Consider the following 12,195-nt stretch of genomic DNA (forward strand, 5'->3'; position numbering starts at 1 on the left):
TGTAACTCAAACAGATTATTTTTTGAAAATAGCATTTTGTAAATCAGCTATACCACCATGAGATGTGATTTTACTACATATTAAAAGCAAAGTTGGGATGGGTCTGTAATTAGACAGGAGATATCCAAGGAAATCACAGGTGCCTCAGCAATTGATTCAGTAGGGTGGCACTCTGAGCTATTGCCTCAGCAGAGTGTTTGTCCGCACTATACTGTGCTGCTGACAATGCCTTTTTTCAGCTGAGGCATAAAACTAAAGTCCCAACCACTTAGGAAACAATCCATGATTCTTTTCACAAGTGTTAGGAGGTGTTAGTCAAAGTGTCCTGGTCAAATTCCAAGTTGGGTAATTACAGGAGAGATTTGATGAAGGTCTTGTTCATGTTCCCACTTGAGTCCACGGGAGATTTGCCATTTACTTTACTGACAGTAATGGGTAAAGCTGTCTTTTTTTGTTTTGTTTGTCATCAAGACAAAATGCCATTTTTATGAAGCAAATTACATGGGCAACATTAAATTCCAAAAATATATAGGCTGTGGCTACACATGAAACTTGCACCTGGTTAAACAGAACCTGTTTTTGAATTGACATAATTAAATCAGTGCAAATCCATTAATATAAGACAGCTGTAAACTGATTTAAAATGAGTCCACTTATGGATTTACACTGGTTGAACTAAACTGGTTTGAAAATTCTAGTTAAACAGGAATACGTTGTGTATGTAAACCAGCCCATATTATAATGGCCCATATCAACTAAACAATGCTTTATTAGGTGCTAGAAATGTTTCTGTATGTATCCGAGGAATGAAACAAGAAATTTCTATCCTTTTTTTATCTTATTGGGGCTTCCCTTTGAAAAATTCCAAGAATTAAATGCTAACTTGCATATAACATGTTCAAAAACCCAACAAATGTTAATAAAAGCCTCAGTCAATCTGGAGCATGTATTGTAGGGAAGTTTTTGTTATGTTGAGTTCATTCTGCTGCAGCATGCTGTACAGGTGCAATATCTGTGTTTTTATGCTCTTGTTTTTCTCGTTTAGCAATAGAACATAATGTGAAAAGGACCTTTCACTATTTGTGCTGTGGATTGGCACATAAAGACAACCAATTGTAATATTTGTCCAATCTGGAATACTTTCAGCACTAGCCTGCCAAAATGAAAGTGTTCTTTTCATTCAGTCCTGCTTCACTACATGTATTTCCCTCACATTGATTCTAAATTGTGCATTTGCTGGGATATTTTCCTCAAAGCCTGGTATGTTGGAACAGATTTGATTTCCTGTGTGGTGCCTTGAAGGGTTAAAAAAAAAAATCTGCATTGCTTCAAAGAATTTTGCAGCTGACTTACGTGCGTTTTGTTCCATGTAGTCACACAGCTTCTGGGCACAACCTGTCATGGTGTTGGGGAGATTTTTTTTTTTTTAAACTCTGTGCTTATAAGCATCTTCTATGACTTCTAGTAAGTACAGTCTCTCATCATGCGCATAGTGAGTTTTCATTTGATCTGCCTCATGCTTAAGTATAAAACAGCAGCCTGCTTTGCTACCCTTTTACTGTTACATTTGAGTGTTTGTGATGAAGAAAAGTTGCAGCTCTAGCACATGAAGTACTTCCTTTTCTTTTCTGAAGAGATGTAACCAGCCAAGTAGTTCTCTGGGTAGAAAATAACAAGAAAGCCCGTTCTACCTTTTGATGACTCGCTGGGTGGTAGTGCTGAAGGTTTGTCTTCAGCCTACGAGGGAAGCTTGTACCTGACTGTCCTTACAGAAGCAGATGTGAAAGCTACTTTTACATCTACAGTCAGGCCATTTACATTCATCAAGTAATTTGTCCAAATGACCTAAAACAAGTTTAGCAGATGTGCTGCACAAGTTACTCGCACTTCAGCCAGCAGCACAAGGTTCAGGCTTTCCCCCAAGTACCAGCTTATATCCTGTCACCAACTCCAACTCCTTTGGTAGGAAGCTCACACTTCAGATTATTTGGTATTAGCACCCACACCAGCTCCAGTATATTGTTTACAAAGCTTGATTGTTCGTTACCGTCAGCTGTTTCCCAGTCACTGAAGTTGAAATTTGGCATCCATGGTTTCAGCCTCAAAAGAAGTGGGGGTTGGAGAAGTTGGTGACTGTCTATTTTTAAAAACAACAACAAATAAAATGAAACAGAACCTATGCTGCAAGTTGCTTGAACTCATCATAAACATTCTGATTTCAAAAAATGGTTTAAAATTTGAGCAATGAAGTTCAGTGGGTAATTGAAACTTAAAATAAGGGTGAGCATGGTAAGCCCCAATGACCTGATGTGTATATATAGTTTGAGATATTTATATTTGAAAAATAATTACTGAATAAATGCAGTAATAACTTTTCAAAATATGAGAGATTTCAATAAATACTAGCTGTTTTGAAAATGCATCAGTCCAATCATGGCCCAGAGGTTGTAAGACTCCACGCAGATGGCTTAAGTTGATTAGTCCACTAGGCCAACAAAACCTACATTTCTTAGGGCTCTAGGTAGGATTCTAAAAATAAAATCAAATTCTAAATAAAAACTGCCTCATTTTGGAAATGTAAAATGTTAGGAGTTGATTCTTTGATTTGTGCCACGGGTCAGCTCCTACACGTTTCTGTGGAGAGTGGGGAGGAAGCATTATTGCAGTAAAATGATAATCTGCTGATGTATAACACCTTTCATTGCACTGCTAGTGTAACACTTTCACTATCCCGGCCTCATTGAAATTAATTAGATGCTTGCCCCACTGATTTTATTGGGACCATGTACAATGGGATTTCAAACAAGGCACTATATCCTGGTTACTGCTTTATTGCTGATTAATTTATTTGTAACGTGCCTTGAAATAAATTCGACATGGGTTTTTTAAGTCTCTACAATATGGTTACAATCCTAGGTTGATCATGATGAGAATATCAGTCTATCCTCAGTTCCCCTCTGTCCCTTCTAAAAACAAGAGCCATTTTACAAGAACTGATATTTCTAAGAACAAACACCTTTTCTGGATGTGCTGAGATCTTGCTGCAGTACCTGTGAATGCTGCTGTAATTCAGTGCACAGTGTGCGTTAGCCTGCTATGGGGTGACAACCAGTGTTCCAAGACCAGTAAATTATTATACCTGTACTGTGCTCAAACTCTGGCAGCTGCCTACTAGTTAAATTACTATAATTAACTGATCTGACATTCTACTATACGAATGCAGTTTAGATTAGCACTGGAAGATGAAGAGACTTTGTAACACTTGCTAATAATGAGTGTATTACAAGTATTTGTAAAATTGCAACAAGGAGTCAGACACATTAGGCTATTATGAGTGCATCATATCGTTTGCATGTACTTGGATCAACTGAGCAAGCCAGTCAGGCTCTGACTTTCTTCTAGCCCAATACTAATAACATGCTTCAGTTTATTTATAGAGACCTCTAATGCTGTCCGGCTTTCTTCTATTAAATAGGCCACTGTAATAGCATTTTTACTTTCCTGTTAATTGAGACAAGATTGCGCTGTGGTAATTATTCCATTTTAGCAATGAGCCTCACTCCAGTCAGCAGCTCCTGTCCATCTGCAAACTCACCCTGCTGACTGTCACCCTGTTTCCTGGGGAACCATGCTTCAGTTCCTACCATCACACTCTTTAAGAGTTAATTAAACATGAAAAATCCCAGTCGTTTGAAAGAGGAAGTTCTCTGTGTTGATCAGATGTCACCTGTAGGTTGTGTATATATTCAGCACAGTAATGTGATTCTCAGGAAATAATGATTCATAAAAAATGTCTGTGGGTGGGGGCAAAATGCAGAAATGAGCTTCCTCTTTATTTTTTAGTGTTAAATAAAATTGTTAATATCTCAAACGTCTACCCCGCCCACCTCACTTCCCAGTGCTGTAGAACTAATGTGATTGGTTCAATGGATAATTCATTCTTTCACTTGCAATTGAAAAGCCTGAGCTGCTTTTATTTAGGTTCATATTAATCAGAACTGTAGAGAATAACCAGGATGCTCCGATTCGGCTGGATTATTTGCCTTGAAAACACAGTATTAGCCTGAGGCTGAAGAACTCCTGTATTCTGAGGCCATTTCTTTTTATAATTTGGGGTTTTGCTTAAATCAAAATAACTAAGAATATGCACCAGAAATCCACTAGTCACTAGTGTCTTTCTTCTCCCGGAGGGGGGCGGGGGAGAGGGGGAATACTGATGCATGAATTAGCAGCCAGTCACCTCTCTCCCTGACGTTTTAAAAGTCTAGCTTATTCTCCTGGTTCTCCTCTCAATTCTACTGGTGCAAACAAATTGAAGTCAATGGGAGTTTGAGTCAGTAGCATTGCGCCTGTTTAACTAGAAGGAGAATTTCAACAGCCTCTTGCTGCTCTGTCTTGGACCTTCCATCTGTTACTTCCTGCTCCATTCATATATATTTGTTATTACTTATACAGTCTCATTATTGTTCTTGCATTCTTACAGTTTCATTCCTACACTTTCCCATCATTCATCTTTATCTAAAATTTTAAGAAGCAGAGTACCCAGGGGTTGGTCCTGAGGCCAGTTTTGTTCAACATCTTCATTAATGATCTGGATGATGGGATGGATTGCACCCTCAGCAAGTTTGCAGATGACACTAAGCTGTGGGGAGAGGTAGATACACTGGAGGTTTGGAATAGGGTCCAGAGTGACTTACACAAATGGGAGGATTGGGCCAAAAGAAATCTGATGAGGTTCAACAAGGACAAGTGCAGAGTCCTGCACTTGGGACAAAAGAATCCCATGCACCGCTACAGGCTGGGGACTGACTGGCTAAGAAGAAGTTCTGCAGAAAAGGACCTGGGATTACAGTGGATGAGAAGCTGGATATGAGTCATCATTGTGCCCTTGTTGCCAAGAAGGCTAATGGCATGATGGGCTGCTTTAGAGGGAGCATTGCTTGCAGATCGAGGGAAGTGATTATTCCCCTCTATTCGGCACTGGTGAGGCCACATCTGGAGAATTGCGTTCAGTTTTGGGCCCCTCACTACAGAAAGGATGTGGACAAATTGGAGAGAGTCCAGTGGAGGGCAACGAAAATGATGAGGGGGAGAGGGCACATGACTTACGAGGAGAGGCTGAGAGAACTGGGCTTGTTCAGTCTGCAGAAGAGAGGAGTGAGGGGAGATTTGATAGCAGCCTTCAACTACCTGAAGGGGGGTTCCAAAGATGATTATTCATTATTTTTCTTTGTTTACCCACACAGACATTTTTACTCCAAATGTATCTCTATCTCTAGAACTAGTTCAAATACTAAAAAGGTACTACAATAACTTTGTTCTTTGTATTCTCATTAAGTGAAAATTCGTCATTTGTTCCTCAATTTAAAATAAGGGGCTAACAAAGATGTATATGTTGCCCAGGGAATTTGTGGGACTCTCACTTGCATATCCATCGAGTAAACAGAGTATATAACATTCTGCTCCTCAACTCCAAATGTCTTTAAACTGGCACTATAAAACTTGGGTTAGGCAAAACTACATCTGGTAATGTGTCATAAATAAAGCCTTTCAAACACAGATATTCATTCCCAATGAAGAAATCCAATGCATGTTATTGCATAGGCCTTTCTCTTTCTTTTTTGATTTTCACATTTCACAGACAGTTGAAGGAACTTGTCATTCTGTTTCTCTAGAATTTAACATTTTATGTAAAGCTAATTATGAGAATTTCCTATAGTAGCAGATGAAATAGTAAAATTACATGCTAGTTCCCTTTAAGTGTGTTATTTTCAGAATATGTCTAGTCCTATAAGACAACATGCAGATTCAAACATAATCTCCTTTGATTTGTAGATTCAAGATGCAGCAAGTCAAGGCTTGAAGTTTGTTGGAATTATACCTCAGTACAGTTCCCCGGTGAACTTTCAGGCCAGCACCACTGTGGCACCCACCAGTAACAACTCTGCACAACCAGAAGATGTCAAAAATGCATCAAACTATTCAGAGAATCATGCTTCATTGGATAGCAAGAAAGCAGATGATGCTAATGGATGCAGTGCACCAGCCCCAAGTGAGGAAAATGTTGACCAGGGTGTAGAGCCTAGTGGGGATGTAAAAGGGGAAGAACCAGTTACTGAGCATCTGAGCTTAAACTCTGCAGGGGAGAATGGAGAGCAGTTTCAAGGAGAGAGCCCAAGTGTTTCACCAAGACTCAGAGAAGCAACAGACAATCAAGAAGGGGTAGCACAAAGCGACACATCAGCATTATGTGCAGAACCACTTACTGGAAGTAAGTACTGAGGTGACCTTTGATATGAACAAGCAAGTTTTAAACTGCCCTTGTTATGTTCACAGCATCTTGGAAAAGTAAATGTAGCATTGCAACAGGGAAAAGATGCACACTATGAATAATAAAACCTTTTAACCCACTTTTCAACTTGGCTGCACACTTCATGATCATTTAATCATAAGTGTTTAGGCATTCACAGGAGCAACAGACGATCAGGTGCAACTCCATTCTGACCAGTTAGGTTCATCCTTCTGTGTTATTTTAGTGGGGTTGTCGTTTGCAGGGGGCAGTTGTCATCTCAGATTTGGGCTTCCCTCTTTAACTTATTTTTGCCTCTTTCTCATGTGGAAAGTTCATATGCTTGCTGTTCAACTGGATTTGTGTGCTACTGCTCCCTGCTTGTGGTATTGAAGTCCTCAGAGCTCCTGAGCTTGGTTGATTTCCATCTGCTACTTGCCCATCTGAAAAGATGATAATGTGCCCGAGTAGGCTTTACAGATCTGAGTCACAAATGGGACAGTCCTCAAACCCTTTCAGCGTGTGTCAACACCACTGTAGGTGAACACATAGCAGAAAATAAACCAGCCCAAAAGTTCTGAGAACACAGAGGATCTAGATTCTCAGACAGGTGGAGATGGTAGTTGCAGATCTCCAGTTAGGACAGGGTCAGATAGCAGTAAGTGGGAAGGGGTAGTTATTCATGGTAAATGTTCATTCTCATAAATTCATTACACTTGATCATTTTCATCTTCTTATTCTTATGTATTTGTTCGTGGAGGGAGGTTCATCATAAACTATTTTCCTGTGTCTGTTTTGTTGTCCTCTAGTTGCACACTATACTTTAAATGGGCCATTTTTCACCACTTAAAAAAAAATATCTTGGCAGGGAGATGCCACTGGACTCCCTATTTTATCTGTTTACTTCTATGTAGTTTCACCTGCAATTATTGCAATTCAATAACTTCACCTGCAATTACAAATAAGATACGGGTTAGAACAATTTAGAAACACACAGTGTCATTGGGGGAAGGAAATGTGTACTCTTACCTTTTCCCAAATTATTCTGAATTGAATCTCATGATTAACGATTAGACCTTACAATATTTTTCCCTATCTTGTCTAGCTTCTTATAAAACACTTTTTACACTACTGCTTTGCTTAGTTGTCCATTTGGTATTAATTATTACTTTATATAATGAAATTCCACCTAACTTATTTTCAGAACCATCATCTCCTTGGTTGTAGTTTATTCCCATGCCTTATATTTTACATAAGCTCATCCAAACTGTTCTATTCCTCTCAGGATTCTGTATCTGACTGTGAGAGTGACTTCTTAGCCTCCTCCATAGAATATTGGCCTGATTTTTTTGTATTTTTACATAACTAGGTTGGGGGGAGGGCTTACTCAAACTGGCCACCTTTTACTGTACTTTCTTCATTGTTTGTGGGACAGTAAAGTTGCCAGATTTATCCAAAGTATATCCCAAAGTGGTTGCATTTGTCTCTTATTAGAATAGTTTATCCAGATTTGTATTAGACCCTTACGCATCTCAGCATTGTATTTGCATTTACAACTGCTTCTAAATAACGGGTACATCCAGTTCATCCAGGCAAGTTACTCTCTCTTTCTTACATAAGAGTACTTTTGAGAATACTCACTTCCCATGTTTTATATTCTCCTTAGCGTTACATTTTTCTACACTGAATTGTATGAGCCTCTTACTGCATTTTCCCATTCTTGTAGTCTGTACAATGTATTATGAAGTTTATCCAGGACATTGGATACATAAAGTGAGGAAAAACTGGTTCCAATCTGGTTTCCTGAAGGGCACCACTTGTCTGTCTGGCACGAACGGTTTCCATTCCCTAATTCCATCTATCTTCAGACTCTGAGATAGCTCATCTGTGCCCAGGTTTCTGACAATTGTACTGAAACTTTTAGTTGTGGAACTTATTTTAAGGCCTTCTTGGAAACCCCCCAAAATTTCACCCCAGCTGCTGATTCACTAGACAAGATCTTCAGTTTCTCAGTCTCTGCTGACCTTTGTTTAACTTCTTTCTCCTGAGTGCTTTCTGATTTGAGAATACTTCTCAGCCAGTGTACAGGTTGGTAATGCTTCCATTTTCCAAAAAGGGGGATCTGAGAAGACAGTTTTATGAAGTAACTCACCTGTAGCTGGATTTTTCCAAATATATTGTCGCCACCATATAGCTGATTTCTTTATTATTCTTGAGTGACAGTGAGTTCTTTCAGCACTTCCTTTTTCTTCCCTGGAAAATGACTTTCAGTCTTTGGCATCAATCCTGCACCCACCCTTGTGAACACGGAATCCCTGCATAATTTTTGCGTTGTCTCCCTTTTCTTTCACCTTTTCTTTCTCTGCTCTCTCTTGGACTTTTCTTCTCCTGAATTCATCTTTTGGAAATGGTTGTAGTATTTGTTACAGTTTGTGCAGTCTTCATTTTATTATTTAATTTAGGGTACATCTACACTGTTGCTGGATGTATAATTACCAGCTTGTGTAGGCATGCCTGCACTAGCTTTGATTGACCTAGTGTGCTAAAAACAGCAGGGTAGTCATGGCGGCATGGGCAGCAGGGTAGTCTGTCCACTCAAGTACTTATGTAGGGTCTTGGATGGGATTGTACTCAGGCAGCTAGCGTGTGCTGCCACTGTAGCTACACTACTCTTGTAGTGCTCTAGCTTAATCAAAGCTGGCATGTGTATGTCTACCTGAGCTGGAAATTACATCTCCAGCTGCAATATAAATGAACCCTTTGGGTTTCTCATTCTTACACTCTTACAATGTCATTGTTACGTTTGCCGATTTGTGTCTTTGCCTAATATTTTGTAGAGCCCATATGCCTTTTTCTCATTTTTTATTACTCTTTGCATGTCTTTGTTTATCCACATTGACCTTTTTCTATTCTCATGTGTATGTATTGCCAAATGTTCTATACAACTCACAGGCATACAGTACTTTCTCACAAGAAATTCTTCCAAGTGCTTTCCCCACCTGCCTTTGTTTTGTCACCTAGCTAATCCCCCCCTTATGTAGAAGTTGTTTTCTGACTTTATTATCTGTATCTATTGTTACATTCTTGAGCCAACATGTTTATTTTTATACCTGTAAAGAGCCAACCCCCAACTTAGCTACACAAATAATAGTAGTAGTAGTTGAACATTTCTCGTTTATGTTTTTCTTCTCCACTGAATTCCATTCCTCACTTCTCTTATGGCTTTTGAAATTCAGAATCTTTGTCCTTTCTGCTTGTATACCTGTCAACAATTGAACCATTATTGACAATGGCTTTCATCAAGGGGTCCTCCAAACCTGGATTGGAAATGATTTTAAGTGCACGTGTAACCAGGATAAAATATTTTGAATAACATTTCAGAAAATACCATGCTTTCTGAAACTGTACTGAAGAGGATTTTGATCTTTTTACACTTTGCTGAAAGTCATTGTGAACAATGGTCTATTTTCAAGTGTAGACAGGACTTCTTTGGTATCCAATTAGTTCTGATTACAAACCAGACCAGATTTTTCTTGCTATTGTTTGTGCCTACATTTACACTTTCACTCACGTCATCAAGGTCCTGGTCTAATGCCTATTCAGGCCAATGAAAGAATCCAATTGACCACAAATGTGTGTAGGATCAGACCTGCACAGCTCAAAACCAAATCAAAATAGCTACCTCCCTACTTCCCGTCATTTCCAAGTTGAAAAGTGTTATAGTTATCATATCCACAAAAAACCTTCTCCATCTATTTCTACCTTTAATAATCATGTCCTGGTTTATCTCCAGATAGTTAACGTCTCTCCTGATTTATTTATGTTCTCTGTTCATATGGTTTTTTGAGTAGTATACCCTTTTGAGTCACCTTATCATCACTTTGTTCTTTCTAAACAAGTGGTGTGTAGTGAGTGAATTCCTGTTAACATTCCCTTTGCTGGTATTAATTTTGAGTTATGTCTCTTCTCTGCATCTCCTTCCTCCAGGACTCATCAACTGTTGTTTCCCAGCCTTCCTTTATATAGAGAGAGTATTAAGCTCTTCTCTGAGGTACACTCTCTATACTTGATTAAGCCTTCACTCCCTTTTTGCTCCCCACCATGCTTACTTCAACCAGGCTTTAGCTAAGTCATTGGCATTATAATCCCATGGAACCCAGTTCTACCATCATTGTTCATGTTGAGTAGTGACTTACTCTAAATTGTCCCTGTTTGCTTTGTGTTCTTTTAGTTCCACGATGAGACCTCCATAAGAAAGAACTGTCAGAGTGACTCTCTCATAGTAACACCTGGGATTAGAAGATATTATCTTTACAATATAATATGAGATACTTCCAAGTTAATGGGCTGCCTGAATTTTTTATTATTTTTATTTCCTTTAAAAATTATCAGTTCAATTGAGGTTCCATTCCTGCTGTGTTTGAAATGGGAGCTTTACCATTGACTTCACTGGGCCATTAATCGGGCCACTAATATGTAAAATAACAATATATTAATAGTTTACATTGTAGAAATTTTACTGTTAAGTTTAGTGTTTCTTTCTTCCTGGGAATTTTGATTATCTCTTTAACTTCCACTTAGCCCCAGTACTGCAGATGTCTGTGATGATTTTGTTGTCTACAGAGACTTACCTAATGATGAGATTTAAATTCGTCGCTCCTCAGGTGGGCTGGAAGCTACATCACACACACTGGTATCTAGCTAATGTCCTCATCTTTAAGGATCTTCGGAATTCTATTTTTCCTCCCTATTCATCTGCTCATCTCTTACTGCTTTGCCTCTTCTCAGACACGGAGTAAATCAACTAAATAATCCATTTGGCCTCAATATTTGTTTGATACACTGTACATTCCTGATTTTGGCTCTCCCATTTGCCATTTCTGTGTGCAGCCCATATAACACCAAAATAAGTTATTTACTTCTTTAGTGGAAGGTCACATCATTGGAAATGTAACTTGCCCTAAATTTGCAGTAAGATCTCAGATTTGAGCTATGTCCTTGATATCACAGTTAGTAGCTATCTCCTTTGTGGCGCTTACACAGAGGCAAACAAGTATACAATTCGGGTGAATTTGCTAATAATACATTAATTCTACGATGATAAATTCTACTAGTAATGCTCATTTGTTTCCACTATGTTATTTATTTATGCTAGTCGACTGTCCCTCTGAGAGGGAGTTCCATATTACAACTAGTAAATACTTATATTATGATAAGGCCCCAGTCAGGATTTGGGACCCTGTTGTGCCGGGCGTTGTATAAACATGTAAAGGAGATGACCCAGCTCTGAAGGGTTACTATAGAAAAACAAGCAGACAAAAGGGGAAGGATGTGATTATGATAGTTATAATAGGAAACAATAATGATATCACAATATGTTTATTCTAGTATTACTATTTAAAAACTTTTTTTTAGCAGTGGAAATATTTGCTATCTTCAACAAGCCAAAGACCCAACAAAGATGCAGCCAGTACTATACTGTGATGATTCCTATGAAGATCTCCAGGAATGGGCAGACTGTCAACGGCTTAGAAGCAAATTGGCTTGAGCATATGACAGATCACTTCAGGAAAGGAGGCTTGCTGGTGAACGCCATCTTCAGCCTTGGAATGGTAAATGGTATGGAATTTACTGAAAGCACTACCCTGTGACTCTTTTTCTCTTTTTCCTTTTAAGGGGCTTACTGTAGTTGAAGAGAAGACATTTGATAGGTGTTTTTAGGATAAAAGCCAAAGCAGATTTTGGTTTTGATCAACCTATTTCAGTGATGGAAATACCAAGTACAGGAAATACTTTGGTGATTGAATGAGGAAACCTGAGATCATGCATTATATTTTGTGCACATTGTAGAGATGCTTCTGCATTCACAGAAGTATGGAAATATAGATAGCTTCTGCTTATTTACA

At 38.7% G+C, this 12,195-nt stretch overlaps 1 protein-coding gene across 5 annotated transcripts in view; it reads left to right on the top strand.

Annotated features, from left to right (window-relative positions):
* The window catches only part of RFTN1 (raftlin, lipid raft linker 1), a 110,791-nt gene that overhangs the window by 61,634 nt on the left and 36,962 nt on the right, over window positions 1-12,195 (top strand). For 3 of the 5 annotated variants that reach the window (XM_077811298.1, XM_077811297.1, XM_077811299.1), the window contains exons 5-6: window positions 5,836-6,271; window positions 11,705-11,908. In XM_077811298.1, the coding sequence (XP_077667424.1) occupies window positions 5,836-6,271; window positions 11,705-11,908 (640 nt within the window). The remainder of the gene's footprint in view (window positions 1-5,835; window positions 6,272-11,704; window positions 11,909-12,195) is intronic. The other 2 variants (XM_077811301.1, XM_077811300.1) reach the window with 2 other exon arrangements.

This window comes from Eretmochelys imbricata, chromosome 2 (genome assembly GCF_965152235.1).
Source record: "Eretmochelys imbricata isolate rEreImb1 chromosome 2, rEreImb1.hap1, whole genome shotgun sequence".
NCBI classification, from domain to species: Eukaryota; Metazoa; Chordata; order Testudines; family Cheloniidae; genus Eretmochelys; species Eretmochelys imbricata.